The sequence below is a fragment of the Gobio gobio genome (genome assembly GCF_949357685.1).
Source record: "Gobio gobio genome assembly, chromosome: 5".
NCBI classification, from domain to species: domain Eukaryota; kingdom Metazoa; phylum Chordata; class Actinopteri; order Cypriniformes; family Gobionidae; genus Gobio; species Gobio gobio.
Genome location: NC_137101.1, coordinates 14,359,314 through 14,379,580, shown reverse-complemented (window position 1 = coordinate 14,379,580; position 20,267 = coordinate 14,359,314). Strand labels below are relative to the sequence as shown.

General features: G+C 38.5%; 1 protein-coding gene across 1 annotated transcript; it reads left to right on the top strand.

The window, feature by feature from the left end:
* The first annotated feature begins 14,671 nt into the window (after window positions 1-14,671).
* il17ra1a (interleukin 17 receptor A1a) lies at window positions 14,672-19,531 on the top strand. Its single transcript, XM_079817267.1, has 11 exons — window positions 14,672-14,920; window positions 15,111-15,135; window positions 15,233-15,379; window positions 16,072-16,196; window positions 16,282-16,408; window positions 16,486-16,533; window positions 16,624-16,778; window positions 16,884-16,958; window positions 17,046-17,118; window positions 17,208-17,327; window positions 17,539-19,531. The coding sequence occupies exons 1-11, from the start codon at window positions 14,816-14,818 to the stop codon at window positions 18,870-18,872; spliced, it is 2,334 nt and encodes a 777-aa protein (XP_079673393.1). The 5' UTR covers window positions 14,672-14,815; the 3' UTR covers window positions 18,873-19,531.
* Window positions 19,532-20,267: the final 736 nt, after the last annotated feature.

The window sequence follows — 20,267 nt, the reverse complement described above, 5'->3', positions numbered from 1 at the left end:
ATTAGGACACTTAAACCTAAAGGCCTGTTCACACCGGGACGATTTTCGTGCATGTTTATCGCCGACGTTTAACGCCTTGTGACTAAACAAAGGGCGCCAATGTGAGTGTGCACATCGACGCGTAAAACGCCAGGCGTAAAAGCGTCATTTTTATTAGCGTTATTTATTTTTTTTTGGACGCGGCGCGTTAAAAACTGGCCGACCAATGAGATCAGCGCTTTTGTTCACATGCCTGGAGCTGCTGAAGTGACATTAAAACACGACTAGGTGGCGCTCAAGCACAAAACAGTCTTGCCGAGCACACATTGATACGACAAAAAAGTAGTAAGTAGACAAAGAAGAAAATGAGCTGATAATGCTGCCTTCCAGTTAGCAAAAAGTGTGTGAATGGTTTTGGCCATAGACATAATATATCTGGGGTTTTGGCAAGCACGTAAATACTGTCTCTCTTCTTCTTCTGCGTGACAAGCGAGTGTCAGAGGCGTAAAGTGCCGCAGCACCACCCTGTGTACCGGGAGCGCATCTACTGAATGTGCACGTTCACTCGGCGCATCGCCAGTGAAAATCGCTTGGGTGTGAACCATAGACCGTAAAAAAATATGGACGACGCGACTTCATTGACTTCCGTTGACCAAAGTTGAAGCTTTCATAGGCCCGAACACGGCGCTGACATCTTGGGACCGAGTCTGCGCAGTAGCGATCTCGGGACCGGAGTTGCGCAGTAGAGAACAGAAAGTAGAGGCGCGATTATCAAAAGCCCGCCCACACTCTCGCAGATGCAGAACAATTAATTATGTTGGTATGAAATAAACAGTTATGGAAGTGTAGAAATTAAAGCTAAAGCTCCAATCTCCTCCCAAAAATCCAGAAAAAAGTCCGTTAGTGCCTCAGTGACAAGTTCACTCAGAGAAGCCGTCAATCTCAGCTGTCAATCATGACGTCACACCCCCCGTTTTTATAGCATCAAATAACTCACTAAAACTAAACTTATTTAAAAAACGAACACTTGAAATGAAATTATTGTAATAAAAACAGCCTAAAATTACAGAAACCATCTTTAGGAAACAATTATTTGAAGTGTAATTAAATTGTTTAGTGTGTCTCGCGCCCATTCAAATACATGGAGAGGCGGGGTTTAGGAGCTATACTGGGACCGGCCACCGGGGGGCGATCGAGGCGCGAAAGCTTCAATTTCTGACTGGAGCACTACAGGCTTGGTGTGAACACTCAAGACGCGCCGAAAAACGTCACGAAAAATGCTGCCGATAAGCGTGCGCGATATTCGTCTCTGTGTGTCCTGGCCTTAACCGTCTTTAAAACCCTAATACACCAACATTTTGTGAAATATTTTGCCTGATGAGATTCTTTGTGCTAAAATAAATGCTTTAATAGTTTAATATTTTGTTATCTAATGCAATTACATTCATTTAAATGTGGCTTAATAAGTGTCCAACTGGACCCGGTGTATACTGTATGTATCTGTGTGTCAATGGCTGTTTATACTCTCCTTTTTAAGTATACTAGCATACAGACACAGATTTAAACTACTGCTTTAGGTTATGTTATTAATCAGCTCCTCCTAGCATCCATCATATTTATCACACACGATAACCTTATCTTTGATAAATGAAATCAAGGCATATTCATTTCAAAGTGATCAGTAGTTGCATTTTTCATATAGGCCTACTTCATCTACACTTTTGAGAGGTAAAATCACTGTTGGCAGTGTTTTGAACACTTAAGGGCACTTAGAAAGAACACGTATGGCCGACTTCCATTTTGTCTGAATGCTTAAGTGCACTTCTGGCATTACCGAACAATCACAGCTTTTCTGATTTTGACAACTTCCACGTTTCATTGACTGTTAAATGCTTAAGTAGAACATTAGTTTAGAAATCGGTGTCTGACACCTCCGATAGAACGGGGAGAAGGAGATTATTTTTAGCACTAAATTATAATTTTTTTCTGGGCATATTCTTGCCTATTTCAGAAGATTCACCTCCAGTAAGCATATGCATTTGTGCAATGCATTAGCTCATTATACTCATTAATACTCTATATTATTGCCATATATGGTTACATGAATAACATCCATGGAACCTTTCAAGGTTCTCAGTTTTGGAAGAGGCTTCTTTATATTATTAAAATGTCAAGAAAATGTTCACTTAAAGGTTCTTTTGAGAACCCAAAATTGTTCTTCTATGGCATCATCCCATTTTGGAACCTTTACTTTTAAGATTGCGGCCTGAGCTAGAAATGTACATGCAGTTATTGGGGTTTTCTTCTAGTTTTCATGGCCTATAGCTCAGCTTTGATGTGTATTCTCAGCTGTCCTGGTTTAATTGTGGATAAGTGTGTCATGACCAAAGCACTACTCTCATGGTTACGCTTAAGACCCTTTTGACACATTCTGCTGGAAAGAAGTGAGTCATTGGTCGGATTAAATTTTGTAGTGGTGTAATTTTCCAAATTGCCTTTGACCCCAACTATAATCAACATTAAAAAAGAATGCTTCAGACTTATAAGTATAAAAAGGATTTTACCAGTGTGTGACATTTCTTCGCTCCATTTGCAGACCAGCTTGGCATACGCCGTGTTGTTGTATATGAGACTCATTCAGTCAAAGCACAGACTTGTCAGCCATAATCAGCCATTTTATTGGTTTCTTCAATATCCAGCTACAATCAGTTCACGGGTCTATATATGTGTACTAAAACTGGTGATCTCATCACAGAGAACTGATAAATGTGACATGCTTTAACCCGATTGTTTTTTTAAGTGCAGTTTCTGACAGTACATAGCCGTCATAAGGACGTAAGGAAAGTCTTATATTATTTTATATTCTAAAAACATTATTAAGTTTAAAGGGATAGCTCACCCAAAAATGAAAATGACCTCATGATTTACTCACCCTCAAGTGTATATAATATGACATTCTTCTTTCAGACGAATACATTCGGGAGTTATATTAAAAAATGTACTGGCTAATCCAAGCATTATAAGCAGCCCAAAATTTGATTATAAATCCATATAATAAATCCATCCATCCATTATAAAAGTAATCCATATGGCTCTGGGGGGGTCCTTGTGAAGCGAATCGATTTGTTTGTGTGAGAAAAATATACATATTTAAAACTTTATAATGTATAATATCTAGCTTCCGACAGACCGCACTTCCGTATTCAACTTACGAAGAAAGTGTAATGCCTCACGCAGTTCATGCAAGTTATATGACGTGTTAAATATGGATATTTTTCTTACACAAACGCATCGCTTTGCTACAGAAGGCCTTTATTAACCTCCTGATGCCGCGTGGATTTCTTTTATAATGGATGGATGCACTTTTTTTTGGTCTTGCCATTATAAAGCTTGGATCAGCCAGGACATTTTTTAATATAACTCTGATTGTATTCCTCTGAAAGAAGAATGTCATATACACCTAGGATGGCTTGAGGGCGAGTAAATCATGGGGTAATTTTAATTTGTGGGTGAACTATCCCTTTAAGTGAGTTAAAGTTCAGTTGAAGTATAATTTAGTGATAAATCAATACAGGATTACTATGAGACTAAAGATGCGTGTAGCCTTTGTGAGATTGTAACACAAAAGTTTGATTGTAACTTCTAAGGTGCCGGAATGATGAATGAGATGAGAGACAGTATTTTTTTAATAAAACTCAATGTTTTTGTCCAACTTTTTGCAGCCTGCATGGAAGTGTCCAAACAATTCCCTTCAAATCCCAAGATGCAGCATGTTAGCGGTCGTAGCTTCCTCTAATCTCCGGCCAGCACGTGAAAACAGGAGTGTGCGCACCTGGGCTAGGTGTGGGTAGCCCTCATTCTGTGATGCCACTGAGGATTTTGATACTGGGACAGTGTGTTGTCTGACCCTCATAGCCTGCTTCATTAGTGCAGTATGCAGTACAGAGAGAGACATTGGGACTGTTACAGATCATCTGAGAAGATGCATATCCTCGTCTTTTCTGTTTCAGCTCATTTCTCTTCAGCAGAAGGTTTGAGGTCTAAAAATGAGAAGAATTCTTGTTCCCAGTGAAATATTCAAAGAGCTCTTGGAATAATTTGTCAATATGTGTTTGAATGGAACATAGAGAGTTACTTTAGCTTTGGTGTGGCATTTGAAATTACATTATAATGCACTTTTATTCAATAATATTTCCATACAATTATTCACTTTCTTCCTATAAGAAATCCATAGATTACTCCATTTATCAGAACTGACATCTATATAGATTATTAATATCCATATGAGCTTATTTTTACTAGAAACTAAAAATTTTAATAGCCTGATAAAAAGACATACAATACACAGTCCTCATGTACAATATTATATACAGTATAAAACAATATACAGTGGTGAAGCAGCGCCCTCATGTGGAAAATGAATGGTTGTTTGAGAATAAGGAAGTGCCATGGAATTCCGTATGAAGATATTTGAAACATCTGTCCACACTATGAAAGGCCGAACGTCTTTGATTTCACTGTAAGATGTTCTAGTTAATGTACTTTTGCATCAAGTGCTCAATAACAACCAAGGCCTTAAACCTCACTGGCTGCTCACTTAAATTAAATGAGGTATTTTTTCAAGTAGACAGCCTGACACTTGAGCTCTAACTGTATATTTAGTTTGACCTCCTGAGGTCATGAACATTTTTGACCATTTTTAATTTTTGTGAAGACAATTATTAGCTCTATTTTGTAGTTGTTGTTTTTTTTTAATGAAATTCTGTTTGATATAAGTTTGAATCTTGCTCTACATTCTTCTAAAAAGTAACAAATAGCCACAAAATGGTAAATGAACAGACTCAGGTTTTACATAGAATGATTTTTTATAATAGACTGTACAATTAAAGTTCAATTAACATTATAAATACAAATTCTGGGCTGAGACGAGCTTCAGCGCAGATGGAATTCAGTTGGAACACTTCAAATGTTTCAGTATGACAAAAAAAAAGTGCCAAGGCATTCGATTTAAAAATGGCTCCTGAAATGGCTGACAGTGGTCAGATATAGTTGAATGATATCTCTGTAATCTCTTCTCAGACATTACTAAACAGCTCAAAGCAGTGACCAGTTCAGATCTCTAGACTGTGACTTTTCAGTACATTGCTCAATGCTGCAATATTGCTCTCTGTACTGTACTGTACAATACAACACGGCAGTTACTCGTTACAGACCATGGCACAAAAAACACCATGACACTGTTAAATAATAGTTGCACAAACTTAAAATAATAAGGCAACTTTTTCCCTTCAACTTTTTAAGTTAACTCAACTAATTAGCTCCATGAAAATTAATTTAAAAACTTGTGTTCATCTAATGAGTACCAGGTCATTTTTTTAACTTAAACCTTCTTGTTAAGACAACTACAAGTTGAGCCAACATGAAAAAAATAAGGCAACCTATGCCACTAAACCTTATAAACAGTCCTTCCAGAAAAATGCGGCTTTTTTTTGTGATTGTTGCGGGCAAAAATCCTTGATTATGCGGCACGTTTTCTTAAAAAATGCGATGAAAAATGCGGGATATTTATGCAATTTTATGCAATAAAATTGCGGGAACTTGCAAAAACTGCGGTTTGATGAGAAAGAGAAAAAAAGCACTACATCACAGAAAGTGCTGGAATATTTAAGTTCTCATATTGTTTTATTGAAGACCTTAATAATGGCTCAAATTTACAAAACATTTAGTCAATCAAGTTCTGTAGCTTTACAAAAGGAATATGCTACAACTTCTGAAAAAATTAATAAATAACTTCCTGTTTTACAGATGTCGCTATACAAAACAGACATTTGAGTGCTTCCAATGCACAAAGTGCAATCTCTTAAAGGGTTAGTTCACCTAAAAATGAAAATTCTGTCATTAATGACTTCCCTTTATGTTGTTGGACACAAATTAAGATATTTTAGTTGAATTCCGATGGCTCAGAAAGGCCTCCATTGGCACAATGTACACTCTCAAGACCCATAAAAGGTAGCCTACTAAAGACGTCGTTACAAAGTCCATCTCACTACAGTGGTTCTACAATAACTTTATGAAGCGACGATAATAGTTATTGTGTGCAAAAAAAACTAAATAACGACTTATATAGTGATGACTGATTTCAAAACGCAGCATCATGATGCTATGAATCATCGAGTCGATTCATGATTCGGATCGCGTGTCAAATTGCTGAAATACGTGACTTTGGCGATCCAACCCGCTGAATCGACTCATTGATTCATAACGCTTCAAACCGCTGAATCAACTCATTGATTCATAACGCTTCAAACCGCTGAATCAACTCATTGATTCATAACGCTTCAAACCGCTGAATCGACTCATTGATTCATAACGCTTCAAACCGCTGAATCAACTCATTGATTCATAACGCTTCAAACCGCTGAATCGACTCATTGATTCATAACGCTTCAAAGCTTCATGATGCTGTGTTTTGAAATCAGTCAGCACAGGGAACACAGGGAAACTGCTTTGCTCTTTTGCTGTTATTTTTGTTGGCCAATGGGAGTTTGTGCTTCATCATGGTTTCACCGGTATCTATGGTTTCTCCACGGGGTTTGAAGCTTTTCGATGACGTTCGCGTCGGGTAATCACGTCACTTCAAAACGTTCCCATGGCAATAGGCAGAAATGGCGGCTCTTGTGTGAAGTAAACGAAAAAATTTCAACTTTCTGCTAATATATATGACTTTTTTTGCAACGAAAATGCGGGGATTATGAAATCATGATAGCCCCGCATATTTTGCACGCGGAAATAGGCAATTTATGCGGCGAAAGTGCGGCGTATTTGAAAGAATGCGGCCCCCGCATGAATATGCGGACTTTGGCTGATTATGCATTAAATCACGCGATCGCATAATCGCGTTTTTCTGGAGGGACTGTATAAAGGATTAGTTCACTTCAAAATGAAAATTTCCTGATATTTTACTCACCCGCATCTCATCCAAGATGTTCATGTCTTTCTTTTTTCAGTCGAAAAGAAATCAAGTTTTTTGAGGAAAACATTCCAGGATTTTTCTCCCCATCATAGACTTTCATGGCAACCAAAATGTTAAAGGTTCAAATCAATGTATCTTTAAAGGGCTTCAGAGGCTCTGCGCGATCCCAGAAGAGGAATAGGGTCTTATCTAGCAAAACAATCAGTCATTTTCAAAAACATTTTTAAAAAATGAATATAATTTTTAACCTAAATTTCCCATCTTGCGCTTCTCTGCGACGTGCCAAGGATTGCGCAATCACGTCAGAAAGGTCACACTAGACTAGACGTAGGCAGAAGTACCGCCCCAAACGAACATGCGAGGACTAATACAAACGCCCTTTACCAACTAACACAACAAAAAAAAGTCTACTTTACATGTTCACATGTATTATTGACTGTTGAAGATAATGTGATTGACATTCACTACGGAGACCCCACAGGCTAACTTTAATTTTATCTACACTTCCTCTAGATAGTTAGTCCATCCCGTTTGCCCACATCCACCCATCACCACAAAGTAAAGTTCATAGATTTTCATGATTGGCCATTTGTCAGGAACAAACATGTATCCTTCCTTGTACACTGAGTTCATGATTTCATCATTTGGTTAAATGATTTTTAGCTACGGTCACTTTAGTCGGCTTAGTGCATGATCAACTCCACATAGTTTCTGGAAAACAGACCAGTGACGCCGTTGCAATCTCTCTCGAAGCAGCCGTCATCATTCTTCTCAATGATGGCTCCTTCCATAAACGTCAGCATATCATCCTTATCCAGTCATATATGGCAACCACTGTAAAGATGACTGTTATTAGTTGTTAAAACAGTAAGCCACATCAGTGCCACATCAAGGGTGTTTTAGACAAACAATAATATGATAAAAGACACCAGTGTTTAATAAATAGCTGTATTAATACTATTATGAACAATATAAAACATACAAATAGTTAGGCTACATATGTTAATACAAATAATTCAACATATATATATATATATATATATATATATATACACACATCATTATTACGTGATGATTTTGGAAAAAAATAAATGTTATAGGCTACATAAAATAAACAAAACAATGGTTAAAAATGTTAAATTGTTGACATAATGAAATCCAGAGTGGAATCCTTCCACCCAGCACTACTTCAGTAAAAAGTTGTCCTACCTGTAATTTGGTCAGGACACTCTTGTTCACTTCACCCGTGAGAAAAGAGCCGATTCCATAAAATGGGATGTTCATTCCTATGCTCACATTTGCTTCATTCTGAACGCAAGTACACAGCGTTCTCTGTCGCCATCTTGCGGCAGCTGATCGGAAGATGTTTACCTGATGACACTGCTGTATGAGGGCTGATGAACCAGATCAGTTATATTCCGTTTGAACTGAACTGGATCCACAGGATGATGAATTGCAATGTTGGAGGGATTTGGTACGTAGGTGTTTTTTATAGTTCATTTTTCTTATTCAACAGTTCAAAACTTGGACACAGTACCACAATATATTTTCAGATAACAGTGATAATAGCCTATAAAAACACTTACAACAAATGAATACCAATAATAACAATAATAAATGTGTATCAAAAAGTTAAGGCATAATTTATAGAAATACATATTTATGAATAGATATTTCGATATTTTCTGTACATTGTACTTTAATGCACAGCAAATCCAGTGAAACATTTATCAGATAAATGCACCAAAGAAGCTGCCTAAAAGTAGCCTAGATAGTTGTTTTATTTAATTTTTTTTTAATAAAAACAAATATCCACTAATAAGCGTAAAGTATAGAAAAAGTCTTGTCTTTAAATTTGTCAATTGAAAAAAGAAATTAAAACAAACCTTTATCTGATTGTTTGCAAGAAAAGTTTTCTGAAATGGTGAATCAGTTGTAATATATACCTATTGTCTTCAGCCATAAATTGTGGAAAATATGAATTATATATGTTGTTACAATGTTATTGGCTCAGTGTGTGAATTGAATCAGTGCAGTGACAGATGAAAATGATTTGTTTATATGACACCAGTGCTGATTAATGTGTGTTGTCATTGACAAATAAATAAATACACAGTTTATATTTCTTTCTTTTTTTTTCTTTTTTATAATACATGCATTTATATGTGGCATGTACTTGAAATTACACAAAATTTTGTGAATATGTCACATAAATGATCCATTTTGTCTATGCTGCCTGGATCTGGCTGCTTGTCCTTGACCTCGATTGCCATTCGCTGTGTTTTTGTGCGGGGTGACTGGTCTCCACCTGCATTGTCCTGTTGAAGGAACAAACATAATCCAGATTTAATGAGTGATTCTTAATCTAAAGACCACTTGCTTCTACCATTTCAATATGAGGGGTCTGTTTTTAAAAAAAAGGATTAAAGCGTTTAATTTCTAAACCTAAGTAAAACTGAGAGATAGGAGAGACTAACCAAAGCTCTTTTCCGGGTCAGCTGGGTCCTGGGCTGAAGGCTGCTCAGAGTCGTCTGATTCCGTTTTGAAGTGTTTATCTGTGGAGATTAATAGTTGTCAATTTCCACACATCATTTTTGTTGAGGTGCCCGTTGAAGGAACAGATATAATCGTGCAATACTGGACAGGTTTGTGCTTCTTAGACTAAATCTAAAGCTGTATCTTTTTATCGTTTTGAAATATAAAAGGATTTTAAATAGAGGACCTAATAAACATAGTAGCATAGTTGAAGGCAGTGTTTACTTTTTAAATAAATCTTAAAATAAGTAAATACAAGAGATAGAAGGGACTTACAGGAGCTTCTGTGCTCAAACTGGGCATGGGCGCTCCCTGGAGAGACCTGGTTGGTTGCTGTGGGGAACACAATGTCAACTGTGGGGTGTCAACTTCCTTTAGGATGTTCTGCTCCTGCTCCCACTGTTCCCTCTGCTGCCTCGGTATTCTGAGGCTTGAGGCAGGTACGAGTTTTGGGGCATTTTTTAGACGCAGCCTAAGCAGCTCTTTGCTCCAGAGATCAAGGTCTGGAACATCTCTCCACTCGGGACTCGTGTCAGTAACTGCTTGGCAACGGACAGGCTCAATCCTCGGGGAAGGGGCTAGAGGCTTCTGTTGCCTCGGTGGCTCCGGGACATTACATTTTGGACTTGGCGTGGGAGCCAAAGGTGCCCTTAGAGGCTTGTTGGATCTGGATGGCACAGGTGCTCCCTCTGTGGATCTGGCGGGCACAGGTGCTCCCTGTGTGGATCTGGATGGCACAGGTGCTTCCTGTGTGGATCTGGCTGGCACAGGTGCTATCTGTTTGGATCTGGCTGGCACAGGTGCTATCTGTTTCGATCTGGATGGCACAGGTGCTTCCTGCGTGGATCTGAATGGCACAGGGGCTTCCTGTGTGGATCTGGATGGCACAGGTGCTTCCTGTTTGGATCTGAATGGCACAGGTGCTATCTGTTTGGATCTGGATGGCACAGGTGCTTCCTGTTTGGATCTGGATGGCACAGGTGCTATCTGTTTGGATCTGGATGGCACAGGTCCATGCAGCCACAAGTCACTCTGTTGTGACTTGGCAGGCATGGCGGTTTCTAAAGAGGCACCTCTCAGATGTTTAATCAGGTACTCTGGGATTATGAGTTTCCCTCTTTGTTGGGACCTGATGGGCACATGTGGCTCCTGGTGGGACCCAGCAGGCACAGGTGCTCCCTGTGTGAAACTGGTGGGCACAGATGCTCCCTGTGTGGATCTGGCTGGCACAGGTGCTTCCTGTTTGGATATGGATGGCACAGGTGCTTCCTGTGTGGATCTGGATGGCACAGGTGCTTCCTGTTTGGATATGGATGGCACAGGTGCTTCCTGTTTGGATATGGATGGCACAGGTGCTTCCTGTGTGGCTCTGGATGGCACAGGTGCTCCCTGTTTGGATATGGATGGCACAGGTGCTTCCTGTTTGGATATGGATGGCACAGGTGCTTCCTGTGTGGATCTGGATGGCACAGGTGCTTCCTGTGTGGCTCTGGATGGCACAGGTGCTCCCTGTTTGGATATGGATGGCACAGGTGCTTCCTGTGTGGATCTGGATGGCACAGGTGCTTCCTGTTTGGATAAGGATGGCACAGGTGCTTCCTGTGTGGATCTGGATGGCACAGGTGCTTCCTGTTTGGATATGGATGGCACAGGTGCTTCCTGTGTGGATCTGGATGGCACAGGTGCTCCCTGTTTGGATTTGGATGGCACAGGTGCTATCTGTTTGGATCTGGATGCACCAGGTGCTATCTGTTTGGATCTGGATGCAACAGGTGCTATCTGTTTGGATCTGGATGGCACAGGTGCTATCTGTTTGGATCTGGATGGCACAGGTGCTATCTGGTTGGATCTGGATGCAACAGGTGCTCCTTGTCTGGACCTGGCGGGCACAGATGCTCCCTGTGTGGATCTGGATGGCACAGGTGCTTCCTGTCTTCCCCAACACTGGCCAGAGCTGAAGTTCCCATACTCCTCAGGCTCCTCAGGGATGGGATCGGAAACCTCCATGATGGCCCACCACCGTCCTGCAGCAAGGGCCTCCATGAGCTCATCTGAATATTCAGATGACTGCTCTTTAACGTTCTCAAAAATGGTGGAAATAGTTGACATGTTGGAGAAAGATGAACTATAGACGTTAACAATATATAACTGTGAAACACTATGAAAGAAAGAGAAAAGGAAGCGATGAGTTGAGTAAACATACCGAATACATACAGTATCTGCTATCGGTTGGTCAATGAAATATAAATGATCAACATTTACAGAAAACTGGTTTGATCATTATTGGTTTACATATCAGCCTCACATTTTCACACAAACTGCCACTGTGTAGCATTTATTTATCTAAATACAGGGGCGTAAATCACGGGGGGGACAGGACCCCGACCCCCCCAATCTGAGGGCTGTCCCCCCCTAAAAACCATGCTGAGTATTGTAAATAATATAATGATATATACTTAAAATACATGTATAAGTAGTAAAACAATACAAAAGCAAACAGGACAAAAAAATGCGTTTAAGTTTAGAAAAATGTTGAGTTCCCCCCTCCCCCCTCCCCCCTTGCCCCACAGTGGTTTGATCCACCGCGCACCTCAACTAACTTAACGTTACCCATAGAACGTAAAAAAAACTACAACACAAGTTTGGGGAGACAACAAGCCCTTCAGACAGCAGTTATGAAACTCCAGTAAGCTGTCAATACTATTTTATTCACTTTAAACATCAGATGAACTCTTTCGGACTCTTTTCTCTTTAATACAGATTAGGCAAAACACTGTTAACATCACTTGCCCACCGCGGCACCGCCCCGGGCCACCGTTGTTTTCATTTTTATAGTAATAAAATAATTTTGTTTAGTTAGAGAACAGACACAACAATTAAAAACTGAACGTGTCTGCTCAATACAGCACGAGCCGAACGAGAGTCAGATTTCATTAATCACCAGAGCAAACAGCTGACAGACAAGATGATCGCGGAACATTTGGTTTCAAAGCGACATGTAAAAGTGCCTATTTAAGGGAGTGTGTCATTGTACTGTTTTCTTGCTGTGTTTTTCATTAAGAATAATAGGCTAATGAACCCATAATTTAAGCAACCCGAACCCGCCCTCGCATTGGCGCTAATTCTAAATCTAAAGTAGCCTATATGCGGACGGCCGCTCCGCCAGATCTGTGTTGGGCTTGCTGCAGTTGAATATCTAAAGATCTGAATATCATAGTATAAAATACTATGTGTAGGATACGAGATAATTTAATAATTATAATATGACTGCGTGGGGAACCTTACTCATATTTAAACAACTATCGCTTTGTGTTGTTGGTCAGATAAAATGACAGAGAAAAGAAAAACGGACATTAGATCATTTTTCAGTGCACCAAAACCCCAAATAAGCACAAAATGTTTTTTTTTTTTTTTTTTAAATATTATTATATATTTTTTTTGTGGTACACATATCCTTACAAGTACGATTTTGGCTGTATTATTTGTGTCCCCTTCAAAAATTGCTCTTGAGAAATTTCATGTTTACCCCCCCCCCCCCCCCCCCCCAACTGTTAGAGGAAATTTACGCCCCTGAATGTACAGTACATCGAGACAATAACATCCCAGTTTAAGCAGATTCTTCTCAGAGTTATTAAAATATTAAAATTCAGATCCCCAAACCCTGATTAAAAAGCACAGCATACTCACACACTCGCCGACTCGCTACAAAAAGCATAAGCCGTTGCGCTCACTGTTATACTCACCGAACGTTCTAAAGGAGTCTAAAGGAGTCTGTGACGTTTGTGAGTTGGATTAAAACTGAACATTCATTACAAATACAAAGAGTTACTATGCATTTTTAAATCCATGATTGTTCATACAAAAACTAGTGCTGTTTATTATTATTTTTAGCATTTGCAGCTGGTGAATAAATCGGAGAACGTAAAGTCGCGGATACAGTTTATTATTAAGCATAACAGACCACTCAACCAAATCATTCTACATATTATAATAAAAGCACATTTCTGAAATAATACAATTCACAAATTATATTTTATAATTATAATTATATTTCCCCCCCCCCCCCTATTTAATTATAACAATATAAGCAAATATCAGACGATCTGCTTTCCCAAACATCAGGATTGCCCCACAATTCAAAAAGACGTTAATTTTAAATTACATTTTGACATTCTGACATTTTGCTCTAAAATGTTCAAAACAAATCGTTGCCTATCTTCAAGAACAGAAGCGCACATACTGTCTGTATGTGTGTGTGTGTGTGTGTGTGTGTGTGTGTGTGTGTGTGTGTGTGTGTGTGTGTGTGTGTGTGTGTGTGTGTGTGTGTGTGTGTGTGTCCGTTACAGACGCAACAACATACAAATAAATATTTATTGACAATATACAAATAACTGTTGAATATATGTCAACTTTAATGATGCAAACAATAAGAAGTAAAAATAAAAATGTGCCAAAGTTTAATTTTAAAAAAGTGCTGCTTTACTCTAATGTGACATGCTAAATGAACTGCTAAAAGTGTTTTAAGATAACGTTAACATTTATACAAAACGTGTTGTATCTATCTAATAAAGGTAGCCTATTTATAAAATAAAAATGAATAACTGATTTTTATGGTGCAGTAGGCTATAGGCCTTTAAGTTGTTTACATGTGCATTTGATCGATTCTTTATTTATTTACATGGTTGCTTTCATGGTTTCGTTTTCTTAACTTTCTTTTTTCGTGCTGACACTCATTATTTGGAAAAAATGTTATGCTTATTGGCGTTAGGCCTAATTGTCTTGGCTCTTTTATTATGCATTAACAGTTCATAATAATAATAATGCAAACTAACATAAAACAAAGATGCAGGAGACTTTTTGAGTCTTGCTATGTCGCACAAAATTTTGTCAGTTTTATTTTGATAAACATAACACAATATAACATCAACTACATTAAAAGAGGTTTTACTGTTATAAAATACAGATTTGTGAGCATTCATTTTTTTCTTTATTATTAAATTCATGAAAGAACAGTAACAACAATTTTTATCATTGTCATAACAAGACGCGAACTGTAGGCCTACAGTACACATCTTATGACGCGACGCAACTGCACCGCTTTCCTCATTGGTTGTTCCAGTTTTGCTGCGTCGCGTCGCGCGTATCCAAAGTACACGAGGTGTGCGTCATGTTGCTTTGCATATTACACTGATTCCAGGAAGCTTTTTTAGGTCGACTGTTTCCTGCACCTACGCCACCTTGTTTACTGTACTCTTTCAGTCGAACTTAGCCTATTAAAACTTGTCTTAAACTTGTCTTTCAGCTGTACTTTTAGGTTTATGTAGGATCATGAGTTTCTTGTACCTGAAAGGTGTTGTGTTTTTCACCTTCATACCTGTAGTGCTGAATCTCGGACTTATGGATGATGGGCTCTCTCTGAACTGTACACAAAAGGTAAGACAATGCATAAAGATCACCTGATACCCAAAAAAGTGTTATATATTTATTTATATATATGTTTTATATGCCTCATGTGTTTATTTAGACATCTGATATTCGGCCGTTTGTGGGGGGTCGAAAGTGTTTAATGAGAATCATATTTGTGTCATCCATTGTTGTTTCTTTTCCTTTCTTTCTCTTCCAGGAAGTACCATGCAAAGCAGAGTTTAGTATGTACTTGTCTTTTCTTTAATCTTTTCATTTAAAAAAAAGTATATTATTATTGTATTTTATAATTTAACTGATGGTTTGATGGTTCCCCCACAGATAATTGCATGTATAAAGGATGGCTCACTCCTTCAGATTTCACTCCAAGTGGCCCTGATGATTTTAGAGTGTTTGTTGATGTGAAAAGAAATATGAAAGACGATTGGGAGCCAGTGATTGTGGCAGAATGGAAAGCAAAGGATGAAGGTGGGTCACTTGTTGTATTATCATTACAACAAGTAATGATTATCATTTAGATGTGTTTGTTACATTGTGTGGATATGGAGAAATCCATTTCAATTCCTTGCCATGGTAAAAACACGTTTAAAGCAAAGGGATGCTTTTAAATTGGACATTTAAACCTTCATTTTACTTTATTAAAAGCTATGATGATGTTTCTAATGCTAAACATGTCGAACAATACTAGAATAACATGGTAGCAGTTTACAATTAGGTCCCTTTTATACCATCATATAATGCATTAAGTAACAATGAGAAATGTATTTGTTTCAGCATTTATTCATCTTTGTTCATTTTAGTTAATAAAAATACAAACGTTCATTAAAAATATTAACAGATACAATTTTATTTTAAAGTGTTACATATGTTACATGTATTTACCATACTAATATTATGCATAATGACATGCAATTAACCCTCAACCAAATCCTAATCCTACCCTATAGTAAGTACATGTTGTTTAATTTTCATTGTTAGTTTATGTTAACTAATTTTAGTAGTTAACAACTGGAATCTTATTGTAAAGTGTTACCAATAACATGTTCAAACAGCCATGGTTTAAAAAGGGATCTTAGTTTAATTTTGTCTTTCCAATTGGCATTTACAGATTGTAGTCATCAAGTTTAATAATCTTGTTGTTTTTCCTTTTTTTTTTGTAGGAAGCACAAGCTATTTGAAAGGAACAGAGCTTAGTGTGATAGAATCGTCCACCAATCAACAGCTGTGTGTTCATTTCAATTTCCTCCAGGATTTTAAGGCCATGAGAAGTGCTGCTGGTGAAAAGGCAAGATGATTGATTCATTGATTCAATTATTTATTTATTTATTTATTTATTCACAAATACTGAAATATTATCTATTCTATTTTAGTGGTCTTTTTCTCTGGATAAAGTTGTGGTGGATCCAGGCAGTAAATATATAGTGACTGTCTCCAACCTTCCCAAGCCAAATTTAGAACACACCAGTTACAATGTCAACAGAACAGTTGATGTTCCAGGTAAGTGCTGAATTAAACAAAATTCTTTGCTCAGATCTACACGAGAGTTTATATTCAGTTTCAATCTGTAACCACAGGTTGTGACGATCGTTTGATGCGAAAGTCCAAAATATGTTTTGAGAGAGGTGAGAGAACTTTGGTTTATCTTAATCAAATAGTAAATGTGCACATCTAAACCAATAAATGAGATTCATTTGTTTTGATGTTTCTATTAGGGGATACATGGCAACCCAATATTACTGTAGGGAGGACTACAGGTCTAAATGGCAAGGATATTCTGTATGTTGCGTTTACTCCTGGAGAGAATGCAGACAAATACAACGTTTTTGTGAAGTGCGGTAGGGACAGCAAAATGAAGACTCTTTATAAAGTAAGACATTTTATCTATGTATGTTTAAATCTATCCAAATGAATAAGACTGAATGATTTGACTCTGCACATGAAACTGTTTTCAAAGGGTGTTTTTTGTGTTTAGGAGAGCAAGACATTACTAAATGAGACATATGACCTGGAATACTGGTCACGTACATGTTGCGATTTCGATGTTCAGGTGTGTAAGCCTAAACGTGTGCTACACCATTAATGAAGTAATATTAGAGTAAAAATGTATACAAATAGTGCCTTTTTTCCAATTTAGATCCAGCCATATTTTCAGATGTGTGCCAACGACTGTCGTCGAAAGAACCATAGTTTTAACATATGTGGTCCTGGTGTGTATGGAGCAACGTTTTGAATTAGTAAGATAAAATACAGTAAAAAGCATATTGCCACTTTACTCATTTTTATACATGTTTTTCAGTAATAAGAATCCCTCCTGAGAACTCAGGACTTTGGATCTTTTGCGTTGTTGGATTATGCCTCCTAATTTGTGGCATTGGTGTTTTTGCCATTTATCTGCGCTACAGGAAACCACAGAAAGGTAAGCAGTGACGTTTAAGAAGGATATGTTATATCTTTACAGCCTGTGATGTTTATCATGTGTTACACAACAGTGGCAGTGATATCTTTTGTAGAGTAACTTCCTGTGGTTAACCACATAAGCAGTGCTAGGAAGACTGAAAAAAATACATCTAATATGCAGTAAATTTCAAGGGTTATCTGTGTTTCTCATTTTTAAAATGTATTTTAAGATGGCGGTGATGAAAAGCCAGTGGAACCTCTAGAACCGCCAGTTCTACCCGGCCCACGATCCATATTGATCATCTACTCCAGAGATCATCCCCTTTACACAGACATAGTGCTGAAGCTTTGTGCCTTCCTGCGGGCTAAATGCGGCACCGATGTTGTGCTGGACCTACTTGACACGACATGGCTCGGCACCATTGGCCGGCTGCAGTGGATTGAGCAAAAAAAGAGGCACATTGAGCAGTCGTCAAACAAGATCTTGGTCCTCTGCTCCCGGGGAGTGCAAGCCAAGTGGGGGGCAATCTGCGGCGAGCCTCCCATCCTCCTCCGGGAGGATGTGCGCTCTCCGGTTGGTGATATGCTGACTCTCGCCCTTCAGCTGATAACACCCGATATGCAGCGTCCGGCTTCCTACGGGAAGTATTTGGTGGCTTACTTTGACGATGTATGCAGTGAGGGCGATGTGCCGTCTATGTTTGACATTGCGGTCAAATACAAGCTGATGAAGCATTTCGAGGAGCTCTACTTCCGTATCCTGGATGTGGAGAAGTATCAGCAAGGGACGGTGCACTGTATCGAAGGTATTGGAAAGCACGAGTACTTCAAATGCCCCTCGGGCGAAGCCTTGAGGAATGCGATCGAAGCCTTCCAGGTGCACCAAATGGAGAACCCGGACTGGTTTGAGAAAGAGTGCGTGAGCAGCGAGGAGGATGTGAGAGGAGAAATTGATCCACTTTTTGAGGTGCCCATGCCGACAATATATGAATTAGTACCGGTGTATAACAACGGACTCCCAATCCTTGTGAAAGAGGTGGACATCCATCAAGACACACAGAGTGTTTGTGCTGTAATCCCCCAAATTCAGAATCCTGAAGAGTCGCCCATAATGATTATTAATCCCAGAGTCCATCCAGATAACAGTGAAGTACTTTCCTATTATCCAGCAGTGGAACATCCTCTTGAAATACCCAGTGTGACACCAGTGGACCCACAAATCCACCCATATCTCCTTGCTGGACCAGTTCCAGTGGAAACATCACATCCTCCTATAGCGTTTTCAATGGGAGAACCGTCAGATAATTATCTGAAGGACAGCAGATTAGCAGCACCTCCACCCTCAATGGAGCCAGTGGAGATGGAGGAAAGTGAAATGGAGGGAGGTTATGAGACGAGACCATCACGAGGGTCCGATCAGGGATACGGTTCCCGGTATTCCACAGTGAGAGAAGAGTCCAAGGTTCAGGAAGACCTTGCCTCTCTAGCCAAGTTACAAATGGAACTTTTCTATAACAGCCCCATCTCTTCAAGTTTCTTCAACAAACTGCCAGAACATTCTTGAACTGTCTATGGAAAACATTCAAACTATTTGTGTCGGTGTCATTGCAGGATGGACAATAGGAAATATACTAGATGGATGATGGGTTCAGCGATCATCTTTTTTATAAAGAATGTGGACCCAGTTTCACAGACAGGGTTTCGATTAAGCCAGGATTAGGCTTTAGTTCAAATTTAAATAAACATTGCTGGTGCGGATCTTGAGACAAAACAATGACACTGACACATTTGAAGATATGTCAGTGCAAGTTGCTTTCATTTTAAACAGCTCAGACATGCATTTTAGTCTGGGACTATGCTTAAGCCTCGTCTGTGAAACTGGGCATAAGTGTTACATCAATAACAAATGATTAGACATGAACACAAAGTTGTGATTGGTTCACTTTTACTGTGGAGCAGAACATGTACCTTGTCATACAGCTTGATATAGAACAGCACAGCACATGATTAAGCTTATGTTTAGCTACTGAACACAAGTCTAAGTAATTTGGTTGGGCTTGAAATGATACATTTGTCCTGTTTTTTCATATTAATTGCTCAGACCAAATGTTTTATTGTATTATATTGCACAAGTTATTTTTTTATAGTTTATTCCAGTTTAACAGCTATAACCATCTACTATGGAAGTTTGTATATAATATTAAACGAGTAGATGTCTTTGGTAATCTTCTGTTGTGTGCTTTTTACTATAATTTAGATAAAGAATTGCTTTATTTGCATCAAATTCCATCCAACTGGACCTCAAATGACTAATTTTAACCAGGATACTTCCAGACCCTTGCAGCTGTTACAGTGCAAATAATGTCTTATGTAAACAAAACAGTAACTTAACTTGCAAAATAAAGCCCTTGCAAGAAAATTCTCTGTAAAACATTATGGATAAATAGAGAGAGGTGGGGTTGGAAGTCGATTTCCTTATCAAAAAAGTTATGTAATATCATACACTAAAACCTGTAGTTTAAAAAACATGCGTAGTATGCAGTGGTATATATTTGTCAGGTTAAATACTGCGCAATGAGGCACAAAAATCCCATAATGCACTTTCGGCCTGCATATTTAACACGTTTAGCTCACCCTGTACCCCAATCCTCAAAGCACAAGAGTAATAATATGTTAGAATAAGGATGCACAAGTGTTAGTAATTACATGTTACACTAGAATATATAATACTCTGTTGTTTCAACTAAAAGTGACAGGACAAGTTTTCTTCTCACAGTTATACCTATTTACTCACCCTCAGGTCACTCTAAACCTGGATGCATTTCTTTCTTCATAAGATATTTTGAAAAATATTTTTGCTGTCCATACATTGAAAGTCATCGGGGTCCAAACCAGCATTGTCTTTCATTATATGCACAAAAACATTCTTCTTTTTGTTAAACAGAAGAAAGTAAGTCTT